This window comes from Choloepus didactylus, chromosome 10 (genome assembly GCF_015220235.1).
Source record: "Choloepus didactylus isolate mChoDid1 chromosome 10, mChoDid1.pri, whole genome shotgun sequence".
NCBI lineage: Eukaryota > Metazoa > Chordata > Mammalia > Pilosa > Megalonychidae > Choloepus > Choloepus didactylus.
This window is the reverse complement of record NC_051316.1, coordinates 90,456,055-90,477,381: the sequence shown is the minus strand read 5'-3', so window position 1 is coordinate 90,477,381 and position 21,327 is coordinate 90,456,055. Positions and strand designations below refer to the sequence as shown.

General features: G+C 54.6%; 1 protein-coding gene across 2 annotated transcripts in view; it reads left to right on the top strand.

Annotated features, from left to right (window-relative positions):
• Positions 1-21,327, top strand: part of LAMC3 (laminin subunit gamma 3) — a 71,983-nt gene that overhangs the window by 17,275 nt on the left and 33,381 nt on the right. For both annotated transcript variants that reach the window (XM_037798307.1, XM_037798306.1), the window contains exons 3-11: positions 564-694; positions 6,040-6,206; positions 8,534-8,722; positions 8,806-8,923; positions 10,844-10,942; positions 13,887-14,023; positions 16,453-16,563; positions 18,181-18,373; positions 18,547-18,665. In XM_037798307.1, coding sequence (XP_037654235.1) covers positions 564-694; positions 6,040-6,206; positions 8,534-8,722; positions 8,806-8,923; positions 10,844-10,942; positions 13,887-14,023; positions 16,453-16,563; positions 18,181-18,373; positions 18,547-18,665 — 1,264 coding nt within the window. The remainder of the gene's footprint in view (positions 1-563; positions 695-6,039; positions 6,207-8,533; positions 8,723-8,805; positions 8,924-10,843; positions 10,943-13,886; positions 14,024-16,452; positions 16,564-18,180; positions 18,374-18,546; positions 18,666-21,327) is intronic.

Below are 21,327 nucleotides of genomic sequence, written 5' to 3'. Positions count from 1 at the left end.
AGCACACGAGCAGCCTAGAAACCTGGGGCCTGCCCCAAGGGAGGCCCAGCTGAGCAGGGGAGAGGGGTGCTGGGACACATCCTCCCTCGGCTGACCCCTAGAATGGGGTTCAGGAGCTGCTGAAGTCAAGTGACCTGCATGAACAGGTTGTAGGTGGGCTGCTCTGCCTCTGTCCCCCCCAGCAACACCTCCATTCCTTCCTGATTCTGTGCCAGACCCTGTTCCTGGCTGCTTACCTTCACCACCGTGCTCCTCCAGACACCCTCGTGGGGCCAGCACTGTTCCTAGACCCATTTCACGGATGGGGAAATGGAGGCTCTGAGACATTCAGCAACTTCCCCAAAGTCGCACAGCCTAAGTGGCCCAGAACCCAGGTTGGCATGACCCCAAAGCACAGGCTCCTTATTTCTGCAGTGTTCTTGGGCTCTCTCAGGGCTGGGCCTGTCCCTGTGTCCCAGGAGCCCCCGAAGGGCAGCCAGGCAGACCTGCCAGCAGAGTGGGCCGGGAGCAGATACTCAGAAACCTGCTGGTGGTATCCTTTTCCCCCTCCCCTGCACCTCCAGGAGTGGGTCACCAGCACAGAGCTCCTCATTTCCCTGGACCGGCTCAACACATTTGGGGACGACATCTTCAAGGACCCCAAGGTGCTCCAGTCCTACTACTATGCTGTGTCCGACTTCACTGTGGGCGGCAGGTAGGCGGAAGGCTGGGAGCTGGGGCCCAGAGGGGAGTGGGGGGAAAGCAGGACTCCAGAACCCTGGAGTCCCCTGGTGGTTACGTTGAGGGGCCAAGGAGCCAGTCCCGGTGCCCCGGGGAGAGGAACGGAGCCAGGACTCTGGGCCACTGGCCTGGACTTCGCAGCCTTCACGGCCTCGCTCTGTCCCCCTTCCTGCTGCCTCTCCCCAGGATCAGTTGTGTTTCCACCGCAGTGACTGCTCGCCTGTGGCTGGATTCCCAGGCCTTTGCACCTGCTGTTCCCTCTGGCTGGAGGTTTCTTCCCCCTCTTTCTCATGTGGGAAATGTCACCTCCCTGCCCCAGAGACAGCTGCTCCCCTACCTGGACTCCGGTCCGACATTCTCTTACATCCAGTCACTGCACATTGTAGTTTGTCTGTTTAAGCATCTTCCTCTCCAAAAAGCAGAGGCCACCCAGAAGACAGAGGCCTTGTCTTTCTCATCCCTACTCCCTGGGGCCTCTCTCGCACGTGGCTGCCCTGCCCTGGGTGCTCGAGAAGAGTTGTGGAATGGGTGAAGGCCCAAACTATGGTCTTCACCATAAAGTCTGTTGGGCTCCTTCTTTAAAAGGAAGGATAAGTGCATGGGGGAGCAGGCAGGAGAGACGGAGGAGGCCCTACCCTGGCCAGGCACGGGGCTGGGAGCCGGAAAGACAGTGGTTGGGTGGGGGGGAGGGGGGAGGTCCTTCAAGGAGCAGGCAAGTCCGTGACACCAGTGAGGGGCTGTGAGTGGCCTGGGAGCCCAGCAGAGGGGCACCTGGTCAGATCCTGCGGGTATCAGGGAAGGCTTCGGGACTTCCTCCCATGACTTTGGGAAACTGGGTGACGTTGGGGCGGGAGGGAGCCAGCTGGCCCTGTTGGTCCGTGTGGACAGCTCAGGGTGGGAGGGGGCAGTGGGCCACGGTCATGAGGCTGCTGCAGGTCGTGAGGCAGCACCCCAGCCTGGGAGGGTGGTGGTGACATGGGGAGGGCAAGACAGAGTCGAGAGCTGCTGGGGGCTCGGTCTTCCTCCCGAATGCCCTCCCTCCTTCCCCCAGCCCACCATCTCCATCTCTCCTCTGAGGCTTGCGTCCCACCCCTTCCAAAGAGCCTCCCCTGCCACTACACCTGGGCAGAATTCTTCATCCTTGGCACCTCAAGGCGTTTCTCTCGGCCATGCCTCCTTGCCTGTCTTCCATTCTTGTTCCGTCTGTCCCCACTTTGTCCGAAAGACAGTCCCGTTCGAGCAAACCCTGGTGCTGTCCATCTTTGCACCCTCCCTGGGTGGCAGGGTGGGGCTGGAAGCGTCTTCTTTACCAAAAAGGGCAGTTGGGAACCCCCTTGCCAACGGCGGCTTCCCCAGGTCTGCAGGGCCCTGGTGTCCCACCTTCCTTGTCCTCTTCTTGTCCCCTGGGGATGTGGATTGAATCTATCCCCTCAGCATTTTTTTAAAAATATCTTTATTAGAGTAGCTGTAGGTTTACAGAAAAATCATGGAAAGTATGGAGTTCCCAAATACCTCCCCCCCACACATGCAATTTTCCCTGTTATTAATACTTTGCATTAGTGTGGTCTCTGTTAGGATTGATGAAACATTATTATTATAATTATATTATGAACTATAGTCCACAGTGGACAGTAGGGTTGAAATCTGTGTTGTACTGTTCTATTCCAGTAACATATACAACCTAAAATTAATCATTCAAGCCACTTTCAAGTATACAGTTCAGAGGTGTTAAACGCCTTCACAGGGCCGGGCCCTCTGGGGTTTGGAGAGCTCACTGGCCCTCAGGAACCTCTTCTTGGAACTAAAGGAAAAGCTTTTCCTCCTTCTCAGTTGCTTCTCAGCTGCTTCTCAGCAGGGCTCTGCTGTCAGGGCCTGACGTGTCTCCTGGGGTGCAGGAGGCCAGGGAGCATCCCAAGGGGAGACCGAGGATGGTGTCCCAGTGCCAGATGCTTCCCCTTGAGAGCTGCCAGCCACGGGTCATCTGTCTCTGGTGGACAACCTCCTGATGCACCCAAGTGGCTCCAAACCAGCTTGGTGGGCAAGGATTCAGCCTGGGCAGGGAGTGTGGGTCTGGGATGGGGAAGAGGAAGAAGGAGGAGGTGGGCTGGAGTGTGACCTTTGACCTGAGGAGCCTCGTGTCCACTCTCCCACCCTACCCCCCAGCCCAGTGCTGCCAGAGCCTCTGACTGGGCTTGACTGCTTGTCTGACTTCTGAGCCAACCCTCCCACCCCCAGCATCTCTCCAGGCTGTCACAGGCTGACCAGCCACGGGTCAGGGAGTGGGGGCTCTGCCTGGTGACCGCCCCTCAGCCACACTTGGCAGCAGTCGGGAAATTCACTTTGCTCAGAGTCGTTGCCCGCACAGGGGATGCTCATGTCACTCTCCCCTGAGACCCTGGTCCCAGCCAGCCCTGCCCTGACCTCCCTCTGTGACCTCAAGCAAGCCACTCACTTGCGCGCTGTCCCTGGCAGGCCCCAGCTCAGGGTAGCAGCCCATGTGAATTTTATTCCAGAAATGCCTATGCACAAGGAGGGCTGAGTTATTCTTCTGAGTGAGTCTCACCCCAGACTCGCCCATGCCTCAGGTAGCACCAAGGCCCTCGCCTCCCTGGGTCTGACCCAGAGCAGATCACCCCAAAGCTCCCTGAGCCCCCGGCTGCCAGGGGTCCAGCCTCCCAGGGCCCCAGGCAGCCACTCCCACCGGGTCCTAAAGCCTGCCAGGCACCACGAGGATCCAGGGACTCCTGTGGAACTCTGCCCCGGCACCCCTCCCAAGGCCCTTCCTCCCTCCCTGCACCTCTGGGAATGAGAGCCCCACGGTGGCTGCCACCGGAACTTCTCCTTTCCCAGTCAGGGAAAGGCCTGCCTGTCTTCTTGGAGTTGTGACAGAGAACAAGCCTGCCCCTCGCTGCTGCCCCCCGTCATGTTCTTCCTCCAAATCGCCAGTGTTTATAGGGTCGTTGTGCCTGCCACTCCCCATGCTAAGCCATGAGTTCTTTGAACCTTCACAGCCACCCTTTGTTCTTATCCCCATTTTACAGCTAAGAGAATGGAGGCTCAGAGAGCCACAGCCAGGAGGGGCATCACCAGTCCCCTTTGCCCAGGTCACACGCCGCTTGTGCTCCCGGTGCCTGCAGGCCCTGGGGTCCCGAGACAGGGAGACAGATGTGTTCCTGCCCTGGTCTCGTGAGGGTGGCAGATGCTAATTGGCACATCTCCCTGCAAAAATGTAGGCACGCCCCAGGACGACCAGGACAGGGAGGCAAAGGACAGGGGCGTGTGCTGCCGATGTCGGGGAGACTGCTCCAAGACTGCCTCCTGCAGGAGGCGAGAGGTGGGAGGATTAGCTTATGCAAAGGTCTGGGGCTCGAGGGGCCAGGAGAAGGCCGGTGTGGCTGCAGTGGGGGTTATGGGGCCGGAGGGGGGAGGACGAGGCTGGGAGAGTGTCAGGGCCGTGGGGGCCACAGACCAAGTCTGTGCTTTACCCACAATCAGTGGGAAGCTGTTGAAGGATTTGACCAGGGCAGCAACAGGGTCAGATTTTTAGAACACCCCAAGCCTCATCTGTGTGGGAAGGGATACGAGACGTGAGAGAATGAGCCAAATGTCAGTAGGCTATTGCGGGCATCAAGATGAGAGATGAGGGCAAGATGGGACCAGGCAGCAGCGGCAGGGTGAGGCAAAGTGCATGATCTGCAAGCTAGTTAGGACAGAAAATCAACTTGACTGGTAAGTGATGGGCCATAGGGGTAAGAAGCACTGGCTTCCATAATTGAGGGACACTTGGGTGATGTTCAGTGAGATGGGGAAGGCTGGGAAGGGAAGCCCCGGGCCCAACTGCCTGCACTTTGGGGTGTTTGCACCCTCCAGGATCTTGGGAATGAAGCGGGTGGGGTAGGGGAGCGATGGAGAGGATCTCACTGTCCAGGTCAAACTTCCTGGGGGGGCTTGCCAAGGAGGGTGGATGGTGGTGAGCTCCAGAGCCTGCTGTTGGGGGGCTTCAGGCCAGGGAACATCTGGGTCCCAACTGCTGGAGTCGGACCACCCTCAGACCAGCAGCTGGCTGGGAAGGCTGCTCACGGGTGGGGCACAGGTGGCCTCAGCAGCCTAATGATGGCCCCACAATGGCCCCAGGATGGGCTACAGGAATTTTGTTCTGCTTCCCCTGGACCCAAGAGCTTAACAGGCGAGGGAGGAGGTGTTTGGAGGTGTTTGCAGCAGCCCCTTGGGACATGGGTGGTCCTCGGTCACTGCCCTGGTGGACACCGTCTCCTGCCTGTCCCATCTCACCCCTGCCAGAAATGCCCTCTCTGGGCTCCCACTGGAGGCCTGGTGAGGAAGTGAGGCCTGCACCCTTTCCAAGTTGAGTCCCTAAATTATAGAAAACACTGTGGGTCCTGGCATGGTCCCCAATTCTCCAGCACCCGCCGAGGACAGCGTGGAACGTGGCTCATGGGGAGCTACCAAGTGGCCACAGAGAAGTATCCTGGAGCTCAGGCTCTGCGTGGAGTCGGAGAGAATAGGCTTCAGATTCTGTGGGCCTGAGCCTCAGTTTCCTCACCTGTGAAGTGGGGATAGTGCCATCCCTTCTGCCTCGGTTGTGTGGTCCAGTGAGGAGATGTGAGCTGACTGCTCAGCCCAGGACCGGGCACAGAGGAAGGCTGAGGGCCGGGAGCCATGGCCGTCACCAGGTGGCTCGGCTGGCCTCTCAGGATGGGCAGTGCTGCGTGGGGTCAGGCTGAGCCAAGCACCCTGAGTGCCCCCGGATCCACCTGTCTCCTGTGGGGGGCTGGGTGAGGTGGGCCCACGGGCCCGGGGACTGCCCGCAGAGGCTCCGTCTGTCAGGGTTTTGGGCTGAGTTGGGGGCGGTCTCCCATAGAGGCAACCTCTTTCTCCTTTTCCCTGTGGCTGCCGGGCCCCTCCCTCCACTCTGGAGGCTGATATGCTCTCTTCTGGGGTCCCTCTCAGTCCCTAGGTGGGGCTCCTCACAGGCAGAAACCTTCCGTGGCAGCCTCGCCAACCCCACCCCCCTTAGCAGCTGGTGGTTTGGGGGCAATCTCTTGGTGCCTCAGTTTCCTCACAGGATAAGTGGGGATAATAAGGAGCTTGTGAATAGGAAGTGGGTTCATACCTGTGCAGTTTAAGGACAGTCTCTCGTGTGGTCACTTCCCCAGTGCACCTAGTAGGAGTTCAGTAAAGTGCACAATTGAAGTGTGAAGTCAGGCTCACACCTGCAGGGGCCACTGGGCTATTAGTCCCTTGTGCACCCAGTGCCCGCCTCACAGTCTCTGGTTCCCCCTCCCTGATGTCCTTCCCCAGGTGCAAATGCAATGGCCATGCCAGCGAGTGTGGCCCCAGCGAGGAGGGCCAGCTGGTCTGCCGGTGCCAGCACAACACCACGGGCACGGACTGTGAGCGCTGCCTGCCCTTCTTCCAGGACCGCCCGTGGGCTCGCAGCACGGCCGAGGCCGCCAACGAGTGTGTGCGTGAGTGTCCCCGGCCTCGGAGCCTGGAGGCTGCGGTACAGGCCGGAAACCAGCTCCCCGGAGACCTCGCCATGGGGGCTGCTCCTGGGTGGGCCTGGCTGCCAGCTGGGGTCTCTGAGCCCCTTTGCCATCGCAGGGATGAGAGGGAGCTGAGGGAGAGCCAGAGGGACCCTTCTGTCTCCGTCCTCCCCGCTTCCCACCGCAGACCAAGTCCACCCAGTGGAGACGCCAGAGTGGGAGGGCTGGGAAGGCCTCCATGACTTGTTCCTTTGGTTTAACTGTCCAACCCCAGCTGCTAATCAAAGCCATGTGGCCCCAGGTCCAAGGGGGGTGCTGAACTGCCCACCCTGGCCTTTCCAGGGCCCCCAGGTTGTCTTTTGGCATCCCAGCTCCTGTGTGATGTGGTTTTGACCCTCTAACCTCAGAGACACGCTGGGAAAAGGTGCCGGTGTATCTTCTCCAAAGATGGGGGGCCACAGGGGTAGCCACCGCCTTCTCTCCCCAGCCTGGCATGCCTGCCTCCTCAGCTTCCTGCTTCCCGCCCGAGCCCTGCCCTGTCAGCTGAAGCAGTCATCTGGTTTACTTTAGGTTCTCCCGTGTCACAAGCCCTGGGTCCTGGCTGTCACTGCTGCTGGAGAGGGGGAGCAGCTTCATGGGGAGGTGCCCCGACAGCTGGGCCCTGGGCTGTGCTGGCCTCACAGGCGGGAGGGGACAGCCTGTTCCTCGGGACGGGGCCCTGTCTACTGGAGCTGCCTCAGGGCTGCCTTGGCCCTAATGGGTTCCTGCTGCCCTCACTGGCCTGCCTCCACCGGGGAGCCCTCCCAGGGCCGAGGGAGCCGTGTGGGCTGGTTCGCCCGGGCCGAGCCTGTGGCTGTCTCTGGGCCAAAGATAAAAGGCCAGACTGCTTTTCCTGCCACATCCTCCTCCCTGTGGTCACATCGCTGTCCTCCTTCGCCCAGCCTGGAAGCTGAGGCCTCTTGTTTGACCTCTTGCCCCCATCACTCCTCCTGGCCTCCCAGCCCCTGAGCCACTGGATCCTGCCTCATGAACATGCTTCCACTCCATCTGCTTTGTCTCCTTCTGGGCAGCCAGTGCCTCAGTCCAGACCCCATCACCTACCTCTCCTCTGGGGTCCTGGAGCTCCCTGTTCCCTGCTCTCCCCACCTCCAGGCCTCCTCTGCTCATGGCTCCAAAGTGCAAAATTGATTATGTCCATCCCCTGCTTAAACCCTCCTGTAGAGATCCCCCTTGCTCAACGTGAAGCCCTCTCGCCCCAGCTGCCCAGCCTCCCTGGACCTCTCTGAGCTCACAACTCATCTGCTCTCCCCACTGCCCTGTCAGCTGCCTGCTGGCCCTGCACCACCTACCCACCCACACGGCACGATGCCCCACCCTCTCCCCGCCCCACCACATGACCCGCTGGCACAGCACGGCTTGCTGCCGACCTCATGATATGCCACCCCCATACTGGTCACTGCACCCACGTGGTCAAGTCCTGTTTCTTGGATGGTGCCACACTTTATCCTCTGGGCTTTCACCTCCTGTCCAGGACACACTTCCTTCTCCACACCTCCTTTGCTTAGCCAACTCCTTCTGCACATCCTTCAGATTCAGCTTAGCTGTGACTTCCTCCCAGAAGGCTTATCACGTTACCCAGGACAGCCATAGGGACCCCTTTGGGGCTTTCAGCTCACAAGGCTCCTGTACTTCTCCTATCATAGTGCTTCATCCATGGGTTTTTTACTTCCTTGCTCTGTCTGGTCTCCATCAAACTGTAGTCCATGTGGGTGCAGGACCTGGTCTGTATCGTTCACTGGGACGTCCCCCTGGGCTCACCCTGGGACCTAGTACAGAGTTGATCCATAGAATATAGTTTTTAAAATGAACTAATGAAGGAGCATGAGTGACCTGGGGCTTTTGAAGCACTGCAGACCAGATTCACGCAGTTGCTGTGGTGTGGAGGGCCGGCAGGAGATTTTGCAGCGAGCACATGGCAGCGCTAGAAAGTGGCCAGATGGTGACCCACGATCAGATGACCCGCATCCTGGGATGGTCCTGTTTGGTCGGTAGGATCCATCAGTGGCACACTTTTGCTCTTATGAGTGTCCTGTTTTGGATGATCAATTGGCTGGTCTCCACACCTTTGATCAAGCTGGGCCTGAACCCCATCCAGGACAGTGCTCTCACCTCTTCCTCAAGCTGCCTGCCCGTTCCATACAGAGGAGGCAGCTGACATGCACTCCCCTCCTACCACGTGCCAGGGGCTATTTTAAGCATCCCCCACCCAAGGCACCACTCACACACACCCTCCCCTGCCTCCCCAACAGCCTGCAACTGCAGCGGCCACTCCGAAGAGTGCACGTTTGACCGGGAGCTCTACCGCAGCACGGGTCACGGCGGACACTGCCGCAACTGCCGCAGCCACACAGGCGGGCCGCACTGCGAGCGCTGCCAGGAGCTCTTCTTCCGCTGGGACCGACGGACACCGTGCCAGCCCTGTGACTGCCACCCAGCAGGTCGATGGTCTGCCCCCCACAGCCCCCCAGCCCCATGCTCACCCCACCCCAGCCCATGCTACCCTGTGTCCTTCCTCCACCAGGCTCCCTGCACCTCCAGTGTGACGACTCGGGCATCTGTGCCTGCAAACCCACGGTGACAGGCTGGAAGTGTGACCGCTGCCTGCCTGGGTTCCACTCGCTCAGCGAGGGTGGTTGCAGGTGAGGTGGGGAGGATGAGCAGGGTGCGGGCAGCCCAGCTTGGGCATGCAGGAGCCGGGCAAGTAGCCCTTGGCCTTGGAATTGAACAGAATGATGAGAAGCAGGAAGAAAGTGACACCTGGCCCCTCCCTTCCTCCCTTCCTTTCTCTATTCAACATTTTCCTATTCAGCAGCTACTATGCCCCAATCCCAGGTAAAGATTGGAGACACCCAGCTCCTACTTTCAGGGAGCTCAGAGTCTGGGGAGGCAAAGAGACACACACAGATGATTACAGGATTAGAGGTGCTGAGTCCTGTGGGAGCCCAGCCTGGTCTTGGGGCTTGAAGGCAGGCTTCCTGTAAGAGGTGTTGAGTTCTAGGGAGAGAAGGGAGGGGCAGGTGTTCCAGGCAGGGGGCAGCCCACATGCAAAGGCTCAGAAGTGAGTGCAAGGTAAAGCACAGTATGGCTGAGCATGGAGCGCCGGGCAGGAGAGTGTGCAGAGGAAACTGGGTCCCCTGCGGCCTCGAGGCCTCAGAAAGAACTGTAGGCTGATGTGAAGCAGGAGGGCAGCAAGGTCAAAGGTGGAACAGAGGATGCAGGGGTAACACCTGGCAGCCTGGACTAGGGTTTGCCCGTGGAGAGGGAGAGAACTGTACAGATTCCAGAGAACCTCGGAAGGCAGAATTGGTAGGTCGTGGTCCCCACAGGGCCAAAGAGGAAGAAGGGATCGAGGCTGACCCCAGGGCTCTGCTTTGGGCACCTGGGGGTGGGCATTCACAGCGAGTGGAGCATGCTGAGAGTAGCCGGGGCAGGGAGAGGCTGAGTGCAGTCTGGGAGGTGCTGAGTCTGCAGTGCCCATGGGACAACCAAGGGGAGAGAGGTAGGCAGGGGCTACTGAGGTCTGGACCTGAGAAGAGGACTCTAATGGGAATACTTTTACCATCACTTGGTGGAGAAATGCACAGTGGCAAAAAGAAACACAAAGGCTATTATAAATTCAAAAGCGCTTTCAAATGAATTTGGCTTTGATTAATTGCAACAGTCTCATGTATTTGAAAGGCAGTGGGGAGTCTCAGATCTCTTGCAAAATATTTGTTGGTTCTGGGCACAAATTAGCCATTGGACAGGGACCTGACTGCTTCCTCTGGGCCTCTCTGCCTCTGGGCCTTTGCATGCACCACTCCTCCTATCCCAGAGGTTTCTCCCCCTTCCCATCCAAGCCTCTCCCAGCCTGTATCTAACAGACTCCTCCTGATTCTTCATTTCTGAGCGGAGGCACCACTCCCCCAGGAAGTCATCCCTCCATTTGCCCCTTGCCCCCACCTCCAAGCTAGGTCAAAATGCCCCTCCTTGGTGCTGCCACAGCCTTCTTTACATTCCCTCCCATTGCACCTATCACAGTGCAGTGTGTGCTTGTTTACCTCTGTGTTTCCTGTGGACTGTGGGCTTCGTGAGGGAAAGAACCCATATCTTGTCAGATGTGGGAGTGGGGGTGGGTGGAAGCTTGGATAAATGGCTTGGTGGGTGGGTGGATAGATGGATGGATGGATGAATGGATGGATGGATGAGTGGGTTGGTGGATGAATGAAAGGATGCATCATTGGGTATGTAAGTCTGTAGATGGATGGATTGATGAATAGAAAAATGGAAGGATGAATAGACGGGTGGGCGGAAGGATGCACAGATGGATGAGTGGATGGATGATGGATGGACAGAAGGAAGGATGCATAGGATGGATGAGTGGGTGGGTGGGATGATGGACAGCTGTGTGTTGGGGGGTAGGCCACTTCCTTGGCAAGATGGGAACCGCATAGCCAGCTAGAGGGCAGACTCTTGGGCAGGGAACAGGGAAGGGGAGACAGATTTCTTCAAAGAGGATGGACTGTTCCTATTCTTGAGCTGCTCGTTGGACACTGTCTCCCTTGTCCTATGTCTGGCAGACCCTGCACCTGCAATCCTGCTGGCAGCCTGGGTACCTGTGACCCCCGCAGTGGGCGCTGCCCCTGCAAAGAGAATGTGGAAGGCAACCTGTGTGACAGGTGGGTGAGCTGTTCTGATAACAAGCCTGCTGGACGTGGCCTCAGGGGTCACTGACAAGGCATGAAGGCCAAGGGGTGGGCGGGGGTGGGGTGGGGAGAGGGGGCATGGTCCTCATGGACGTAGGCTTCCCCATCACCCTGCACCCATCCCGGAGTACCGTGGAGCTGCCATTCAGGAAGTTATTACGAGGTTTTATGACACTGCTTATACTCTGACCTAGCAGCACTAAAGGTACGTAAGCCATGAAAATACATTTTTTTTTCCAGCTCTGAATCCTGAAAAGAAAACTGGAAAGGACAGGAGAAATCTAATCTAATTCAGGGATAGCCAATGCAGGGACCTCATACCACACCCTCCCATTTCACGCCCATGGCAGACATCACCAATGGAACACAGCAGGCTTCACGCTGAGCCCTACTGCAGCCGCAGAATCCTTCTCAGTGCCCTGCTCCAGGAAGTCCCTACAGGTTGAGCTGGGATTCAAGCCTGTTAGCCACCCTGGCAGCCCTATCATGTTACAAATGGTGCATCTGAAACTCAGCGAGGCAAGGGACTTTTCCAAGGTTACACAGCCCTTAAATCTCCTCTTTCAAGCATTCAGAAGCCAGCCTCCTCGCTCCAGCAGGGAGACTGGTGAACAAACTTGGCTTTACCTCTGTGGGCACACACCTCCCCTTCCTGGCTTTGTCTCCGATGGCTGAAGTCCTGACACACCCAGAGCAGGGATGGCTGGCCCCCTTGGGTGAAGCACCTGACGTTAGTCCATGTGGTCACACCTGTTCAGCCAGAGCCGAGTGACTGCTCCCTGGCCTTGACTCACCTTGGCCAGCACCGGGCTGCCCTCTCGTTTTGTCCAGGTGTGGCCTGTAGGCCCCTGGGGAGGGAGGCCCCAGAGACACCTCAAGTGAGGAGGCAAAGTGGAGTTGGGGAACCAGGTCCGACCTGAGAGTCTGGAGACCCGAGTGCTCCCAGCGGTTCCATCCCGACTGCCTTGTGACCTTGAACAGGTGCCCCCTCAGAGCCTGAGTTTGCACATTTGTGAAATGAGAGGGCGTGAGATGCTGATCTGTGCTGGCTGGTCATTGGGTCATCGGGCAGCTTCTTATGAATCAGGTTCCTCCACAAGGGCCTGCTCAACCCGAGCCTTGCAGGGTGGAAACCAGGAATCTATATTTGTAAAACATTTCCCCAGGGCTCCTTGGAAAAAATGGCTGATTCTAGGGCTGGGACAGGGAAAATACAAGGTGACCCTGGATTATCTGGTAGTGCCAGAAAGTAAGGAAGTGCTGAAAAACAAAACCCACCCAAACAAATAAACCAAAAAAACCAAGCCAGTATGGGCATGTCAGAAGGATACAGCCCGAAAGAGCTCCCAGCCCTGCAACAACTTGAACAATGAAATAAATAACAAGAGTAGTGGATTATAACCCAGAGAATAAAATAAATGTCTGTGAGTCTATAGCGATATAAATAGATGATTGAATAAATGAATAAACAGGGACGAAGGGACAAATGCTCCTTACAGAAGAATTCCAAATAATAAATGTAGGAGGAATGAGGGAAATAGAAAACCACTGTCAGAAGCCTGCAGTAATAATTGCTGCAGGCAAGACCCCCTGATAGATGCTGAAATTAGTGGGTGAAACTTAAAGGAGAAACAGAATATTTGCATAGCCTCAGTAGCACCCTCAAAGTATTTATTAATTACTGTTGTGGCTTCAACATATACCCATGAATTCTTTGATACTCCCCCCTCCAGAGATGGAGTCTAGTCCCCCACCTCTTGAGTGAGGGCTGGTTTTCGTGACTTGCTTCTAACACTAGAATACGGAAGTTTTATGGTGCAGAAACCTGGTAGACACCATCTGTGATGGTTTAAAGCTGTATGGACCCCAGAAAAGTATGTTCTTAAAGTCCATTCCTGTGGGTGTGGACCCATTGTAAGTAGGATCTTTTGGTGAGTAGGTTCTTAAGAGGTGACCCACCTCCTTCAGGATGGCTCTTAGTCCTCTCACTGGGGTACTTTCAAGAAAATGAAATTCAGACACAGAGAAAGCCACAGAAGCAAGAAGCTGAAAGCAATGAAAACCCGAGGAGAAGGGAGAGACCTGCAGACACCACCCTGTGCCTTGTCATGTGGCAGAGGAGTCTAGGATCGCCGGCAGCCAGTCTTCAGGAAGAAGGTGTCAACTTGATGACGCCTGGATTTGGACATTTTCACGGCCCCAGAAATGTGATCTTGTAAGCTAATAAATTCCCATTACTAAAAGCCAACCCATTTTATGGTACCTGCTTTCAGCAGCCTAGCAAACTTGAACACCACCTTAACCAAGCAACCAAGATAAACATCAGGTGGGTGTCGTGGACCCCGCAGAGCTGATGAGGAGGGCACTTCACCTCCATGTATTGCTCCCCAAACCCACAACCCCCTAACCATGAGAAGAACATCAGCAAGCCCACATGGAGGAGCATTCTACAAAATCCCTGACCAGTTCTCTTCAAAAGTGTCAGGGTCATGAAAGGAAAAGACAGAAACTGTCAGAGATTGGAGGAGACAATGGAGACACGAGGCCTGGATACAATGCCGCATCCTGCAACAGAAGAAGGATGGAATGGGAAACAGAGGAGAAATCCAAATCAAGTCTGGAATTTAGTTATTAGCATTGTGCCAATGTTAGTTTCTTAGTTTTGATGAATGCACCACAGTAATAATGTCAGATGTTAACATTAGGGGAAGCTAGGTAGAGAGCTTAAGTGGGGGCTCAGCGTTGTCTTTGCAATGCTTCTGGAAATCTCAAATTATTCAAAACAAAACAAAAAGCATCCCTGGTGATTCTGGACTTGCGTTAGAGTAGCTGAGACCACCTAAACCTACCAGTCGGACCCCCACACCAGCCAGCCCAATTCATCTGGCCCCATGGCCACGCCCTGCCTCCCTTCCAGGTGCCGCCCAGGGACGTTTAACCTGCAGCCCCACAATCCGGCCGGCTGCAGCAGCTGCTTCTGCTACGGCCACTCCAAGGTGTGTGCAGCCGCTGCCCAATTCCGGGAGTACCACATCCTCTCCAACTTCTGCCAGGGTAAGACGCGCCCCCTCCAGCCACCTCAGAGGGGTCTACTCCCCACCCTGGTGGCATGGGTGGGTGTGGAAAGGAGGGGCAGCCTTGGGCCACATCTGAGCCCCAGGTGTCTCCCACACCGCCACAGAGCTGCAAAGACTCAGAAGTGAGAAGTAGCTCCTCTGCCCTTCAGCTGGCCCCAGCACCAGCTGCCCCTTGGCTCCTACTTGGTCCTTGCCTTTTTCTCAGCTCCAGCAGCGTTTGTATTTGTGGGTCGGGTTGGGGGGCTGGGTACTTGGCATTCTTTGGATCCTGTAGGGAAATTTCCAATCACCCTGTCAAGATTAGCCTCCCTTGGTATATCCATTTATTATGCGCCTGCTGTATGCCAGGCATTGTGCTCTGTTCTTTACTTGGATGGAGCTTTTTCATGGAGACCTGGTAGGTGGGTATTGTTATTCCCATTTTACAGATGAGACAACTGAGGCCTAGAAAAGGGAAGTAACTTGCCTGAGGTTACATAACTCAGTCATTGACTCCTGGGTCCATTGGCTCCTGGGTTTTGGTGTTAATCACCTTCACCCTAAGGTCCAGACATGTTGTAATGTCCTGGGTCCCAGACTCTAGGGTGGCTCAGCCACAACTTTGGAGACTTGGCAGTGAGACTGTGGTGCAGGAAAGTGGCCAAGCTCTGAGCTCTGTGTTGAATCATAGCCTGCCGTGGACTTCACAAGGGGCCCTGGAAGTGACATGCCCCAGATGTCCCCAAAGAAGCCGTTTCCTGGCCTCTCCCTCAGGGGTGGAACAGAATGTCATCCCTGGCTAGAAACTGAGGACACTGGCTCTGGGACTCCTCAGATGCTGGGTCAGTGCGCCCTCTGCTGGACGTTGTGCAGAAAACAGGACTGATTGGGGCTGGGATTCTGGCGGCATGGTCCTGAGAGCGTGGAGTCTAGGATGCAGCACCAGACGGGACTCATTTTATGAACCACTAGAGTATTATTATCTGTTCTCACTTTGAGCCAGGCCCTGAGTTTGGTGCTTCACTCACATCATCTCATTTTTATCTTATAATCCCTCTCAGCCAGGAATTCTCAGACTTTTTGATCTCAAGATCCCTTTACACCCTTGAAATGGTTTATTTCTGTGGATTACTTACATGGGTATTTGGTGTATTAGAAATTAAAACAGTAATTTAAAAAATATTTTATTAATGCATTTAAAAATATGAATAGTAAACCTATTTCTTTATGACATAACCTGCTTCTATGAAAAATATGTTTTTCAAAACAACTTCAAAAGAAGAGTGGCATTTGTTTTACATTTTTTACAATATCTTTAAGAGGGCTTAATAGACATCAGCTGATTCTCATTTGACTTCTGCATGGTCTGTGTGGTATCGCACGCCTTGCAGCTTCTGGAAAATGCCACTGTACACTTGTGAGACACAATGAAAAATTCAAGTAACATCTTAGTGTAATAAGAAAATGATTTTGACCTCATGGACCCCCCTGTAAAGTTCTCTGGGATCTTCCAGGATGCCTGGACCACGTTTTGAGAACTGCTTACCCTGGGCCATACCAGAGAGGTTAAGTAACTTGCGGAAGGCCACACAGCTAGCAAGTGGCAGCACCTGGCCTAGCACCCAGGAGCCCCAGGCCTCCCTTTCTGACCTCTTTCCTCTTTTCTTACCCTCACTCCTCACCCCTCGGTGCCCCAGGTGTTTGGCGATCACTACATTCTGCTGCTGCCACTGGGGAGTGTCCACCTGAGGTCATTTGCTCTGTGCCAGCCTATGCTGGGTGTACTGCCGTGGCCAGAGGGAAGTGGACTGAACTGGGACGGGGGACAGAAGGCCTGGGTTCTGATCTTGTTTCGGCCATTTCTTAACCAGGTGGCCTCCCTGGGTACAGTGGGGCAAATGACACATGCCCCTCAAATGATGGGTGTGGGGAGGCCACAGGAAATTGCTCTCGGAAGATGAGGTCTAGTCCAGTTTGTTGGAGATGGCCATGAAATCCCAACAGCCCACATTGGGGTCTTCGGCTGTGCCACCCGTGTGGTGCTCAAAAGCAAGTCTAGAGGCCTTGCTTCGCCCCAGGCAGAGTCAGATCTCTGAGATTCCTAGAGCCTCCTGGGGTCCCCTCCCATTCTAAGACCCCTGTCCTGGCTCTGAGAGGGGGAATCCAAGCTGCCTGGTCATGGGTCGTGCATTTGCTACCACCAGCTGTTCCCTGTGCCCACAGGCCCCGTCTCTGAACGCAGTCACACCCTGCCCCCCCCCACCCCCCACCCCACCCTGGGCCCCATTGTTCCAGGCTGGGCCTCTGGGAGCCATCGTTGGGACCCGTGAAAGGGTGGGAGGGGAGGTGGGGGGCCCTGTCAGCCCTGTCCAGTCACCCTCTGCTGCCTTACACAAGACGGGGCGTGTGTGTCTGTTTGCTGCCCAGGATCTGGGGGCTGGCGAGCCAGAAGCGTGGGGGGCCCAGAGCACCCAGCACGGTGGACCGTGAGTGGCATCCTCCTGAACCTGAAAGACGAGGAGGAGTTTTCAGCACCAGGTACTGCCAGCCGCGGGCCAGGCAGAACTGCCCTGGGATAGTCTCCTGCTGTCACCACAGATCACCCCAAACGTGATGGCGTAAGACAACACAAAGGCATGATCTCACAGCCCTAGGGTCAGCAGACCCCGGTCTCACTGGGCCAAAATCAAGGTGTGGGCAGGGCAGCTTTCCTTCCAGAAGGGAAGTGAGATAGGGAATGGGGCAGAGCTAGTGAGGGGGCTGTTAATTAGCCGGTTGCTACTGAAGGCAGCTGGGGCACAGTCCCACCGCGGTCCCTCAGACTGTGGAGAACTCCCCTGAGAATCTTCTCCCTGTGGAGGGAGGATGCTGGGGCATTTGTCCCCCAGCTCACAGGGCTGGCTGGTGACCGTGCACAGGTGAGCAGCTCCTTTGGCCCAAGAACACACCTGAGCAGGGGGAAACCTTTGGCCCGCTCAGCAGCAGCCCACCAAAACTGTGGTGGGGCCGGCTACAGAATTCCTGAGGCTCAGTGCAGAATTAAAATGTGGAGCCCCCTTGTTCAAAACATAGGGGGAAAATGCTGTTGAAGTCATTAAAATATAAAAATTTTTTCCTTTCTTCAGCAGTCTCACTCTCGATTTGCCATGGTTGGTTTTTTTTTTTTTGCTGTTGGATGTCATTCTAAGTAAAGAAAAATGCAAAATTCAAATTAGCATGAATTTTACTGTTCATCTTTATATTGTGCAATGCTGATGCAAATTTAAGAACATTCATTCACAGGCAGAATCACCAAAATAATACAGTGTGGGTTTTTTTGCAGCTCATACATGGTTATGTATTTTGTTCTTACCAGAAGGGTGGCAATGCTGCACAAAACTTACTCAGTGGTCCCTTTTTCACTTCTTGATACACATCCATTCTACCAACTCCCTCTGCCTTTGGCTTATTCATGAGTAAGGAAGGACTGAAAGGAGAAGGAACACTGGGTTGCCGTATCATTTCCTTCTATGCCATTATGTTCAGCATGGGTGATTGGCTAATGCGGGAAACTAACAGGAGTAAGAAAGGATATGATCACATTCCTTGGTTACTCCTATTTCTTAGCATATTTCTGTGTTCAGAGCAAGTTTCCATTCAAATAGAAAGCGTGACCTCTTGGGGCTGTTGGCACCCCACTTAACAGTCATGGTTGTCATCTGCTTACCTTGCACCCCCCTTCAAGTCTCACTAAACTCTCATGCATCGTGGGACCCCGGAATTCTGAGCTCATGGGGCATCACGAGCTCTACAAGGGAATGGGGAGGCAAGGAAGCAAAGGAACAGTGGGCCTGTAGATTGCATGTAAATTCTCTGCTCACCTACATGCTCCATTGTGCCATCAGACTTTACTTACAAAGCAGAGGTTCAAAGGTAAAATGACTAGGAATGTCAAGATGGTGACATCAGAGCATTAAACCAAGTGGGGGCGAGTCACGAGTCCATGGAGCCGGGGTGGGCTGAAGGGTGGGTGGGACACCCACAGCCTCCGCTGTGCAGGGAGCGTGTTGTTTTCTGTTTTACCTTGCTTGGATGTTTAATTGCCAGCAAAATCAATATAGATTTTTAAAATAATTAAATCAAGAATGTTAAAAAGCCCTCTTCTCCTGTCTCCAGAGAAGTTCCTGGGAGACCAGCGGTTCAGCTATGGGCAGCCCCTCATGCTGACCTTCCGAGTGCCCCCCGGGGTGTCCTCTCTCCCCGTGCAGCTTAGACTGGAAGGGGCAGGCTTGGCCTTGACTCTGCAGCACTCCAACCTGTCCAGCCCTCTGGATGCCGGGCAGCAGGGGAAGCTGCACCTCTGGTTCCGGTAAGTGTCTCCCCCTGTCCCGAGAGGTGGGGGTGATGGTGGTCAGAGTGGTCTCTGAGGGCCACAAACTTCAGCTTCCCCTTGTGCTCTGGGGGGGCTGCTGCTCATTCCCCAGGCCCCCGCCCTCCCTGCCCCTGCTCTCAGGTTCTTGTTTGACTCTGTCTCCCTGGCAGGTTGCAGGAGGCCTCTGAGGACTCGAAACCCCCGCTGTCCCCCTTCCACTTCCAGCGGCTCCTTGCCAATGTGACTGCTCTGCACATCCGGACCGGCCGCCGCAGCCCCAGCCCTTCGGGTCAGTAGTGGCAACGACACCTCCCAAGAACCAAGCGCTCATCAGCCGACCCGGGCGGGGCTCCTTCGGGGTGATCTTGTGGAAGCCTCAAGCAGGGTGGTTGGTTATTGCCCCCATTTTATCAAGGAGGAATCTGGGGCTCAGAGAGGACGGGTTGTTTGTGCAAAGTCGTGTAACCACTAAGGGCACAGGTGAGGACAGGTGAGGGTCCTGAGGATGGATGGTTCTGAGGAGCAGGACTTTGGCCAGCGAGGCAGCCAGGAACCGCTGGATACAGTCACTGCACCATCGCAGAATCCCCATTGCCAGGGGGATGGATCCTTGAGGTGTCCCTCTGTCCACGCTGATTGCAGGGAATGGACCCGAGTTCCCCACGAGGATCGGGCCCCCTGCTGGTGATCTGGCGGTAGCACACCTAAGCCGCTTGGAGAGCAGGTCCCATTTCCTAAGCCTTCCTAGAGAGAGGGCTAAGGCATCGCACGTCTTTGACGGTTATTTGTCACCACCTCTACCCTGGTCGTGTAGTGATTCTGTTTCCCTTATTGACATGTTTGTCCTCTGACCTGTTCCTGGTACCTGTCTCCTTCCACAGTGCACTTTCTCCTCTCCATGGGCTCTCCCTATCCTTCTCCTTCCCACCCCACACCAGTACGTGCCTGGACCACGGATTCTCAGCCTTGCCAGACCCAGCACCCCCTTTTTAGAACAGATATTTTATTTATAATGCCCATGTTACTCTCTCGAAACAAAGTTCACGGGTAGTATAACTTGCCTACACACAACTTTTTAAAAATCAATGTAAGATCCTAACTGTAAGACACACAATAAATAAAAGGGAAGTGAATTATTTTTTAAAAATGAATTCCAGAAGCCAGTTCTCAGGCAACGCCACACTGGAAGACATAGAAAGTGGTCATAGCTCCCCACACTGTAATGAGTAAGTTTAGATTCAGGAGAAGTTTAGAAGCCAGTTACAGGCTGAGAGCAGATTTATGCAGACACGGAGGAGTGGATGGGTTATGCTAGACTAAGAACCAAGATTAGGATCGGCAATACACAGGCAGGCTTGTTAAAGGAGGGCACCAGGACCAGCTACAGACAGACAGGGGGACAGTGAGGGGGGGCGGGATAGCATTGCCACCTGATCAGCATGGCGCTTTGAAAAGCTTTACTTAATCTCGAGTTTCACTGCTCTGTGAGATGGAAAACGCTCGGCAGATAACCGTTCTTTTGTGGATGAAGCTGTAAAACCAAGTTTCCAGCATTCAGTTGAATAGGGTTGACCCTTACTCTTTATATTTATCATTTTGAAATCTAACTGGGAGTATTTGCGGGATCCCTACAAAAGCAGATGAGACGAGGCACAATGATGGTGACGGAAACCCCACCAGCCTCACCACAGGGATGTACTTTTCCAAGTGGTGGACGACTGTTGAGAAATTTCTGATCAAAATCAAGTATAGTGTTTTCTGGTGGCACATGGTATGTGTATTCCTGGGCAATTCTGTATACATTTAAAGCATTCAAACATACCTTGTAGTTTTGTGTAAAATGGAGTTAGATTCTAGGCTCAGATATTTACAAAAGGGTATCTCCTCCCGCATCAGCATTGGCAGGACTGAGAAAGTCACATGGGCCTGTTTCTGCATAGATCAGGATGTTTAGCATCCCTGGCCCCCACCTCCCAATCATCGCAACAGCCAAAACACCCAATATTTTCTTCCTAGGGGGGTGATTTACTTTCTTTTGAGAACCACTGGCTTAGATACTTGAGCTTTCCCTGGGGCCTAAGTCCAACCCAAGGCCACTGCAGTCCCAGTTCCTTCTTCCTTTGCTGTGACCCTGTGTGCTCCTTCTTTGCAGCTGAGATTTAGTTGCTTTTAACCCCCTCATCCTTGTTGTGCTTATGTCACATAATTTTGAATTGTTTCCTGGTCATTGTGAATGATACATTGTGGAAGCTCTGGCTAAACTCTACAGTAAACTCTGTTGCCACTGCAGTAGGCAGCAGGAAAAATCTCTGTTCAATTCTTTTAGCCTTAGCCGGGCTGCCTGGAGTCTGCTTCACGTGTGTGGTTCAGGAATCAGCCAGAGATTTGGGCAGAGTTTAGATACACAGGGTTTGGGGCGCCCCTTCTCTTGCTCCCTCCTTTCTGCTATCTCTCCCCTAACTTTCTAGCTGCTGTGGTCACCCAATCTCTGTTCTCTGGTTTTTGAAGCTAGGAAGACTGTGGGTGTCTATGGAAGTTTCACCCACCCAGCATGATGCAGACTGGAGCCTTCCCTCGGGGTAAAAGTCATTCAGCTGGGCAGCTCACCCAGCGCTGTTTCTTTCTTCTGTGGGCCAGCCCTCCTCCGCCATCTGCCTGCTTCTGGTTACTCTCCAGGGTTTACAGACAGTTGTTTTTCTATTTTGTCTAGAGGTTAAAGTTGTTGTCTGTGGGAAAGGGGGTCTGATGGGAGCGCCTCCTCTATTACTGGAAACAGAACCTTCCAGTTTATATTCCTACATCCACAAGTGTGAGCTCCCCACGCCCTCATCCTTCACTGAAATTGATCTTTAAAATGTTCACCAGTGCGAGGATTGTGTTTGGTATCACGTTCGTTTTAATTTACATATCATTGATTACCGGCAAGAGAGAACATATTTCCATAAGATTCT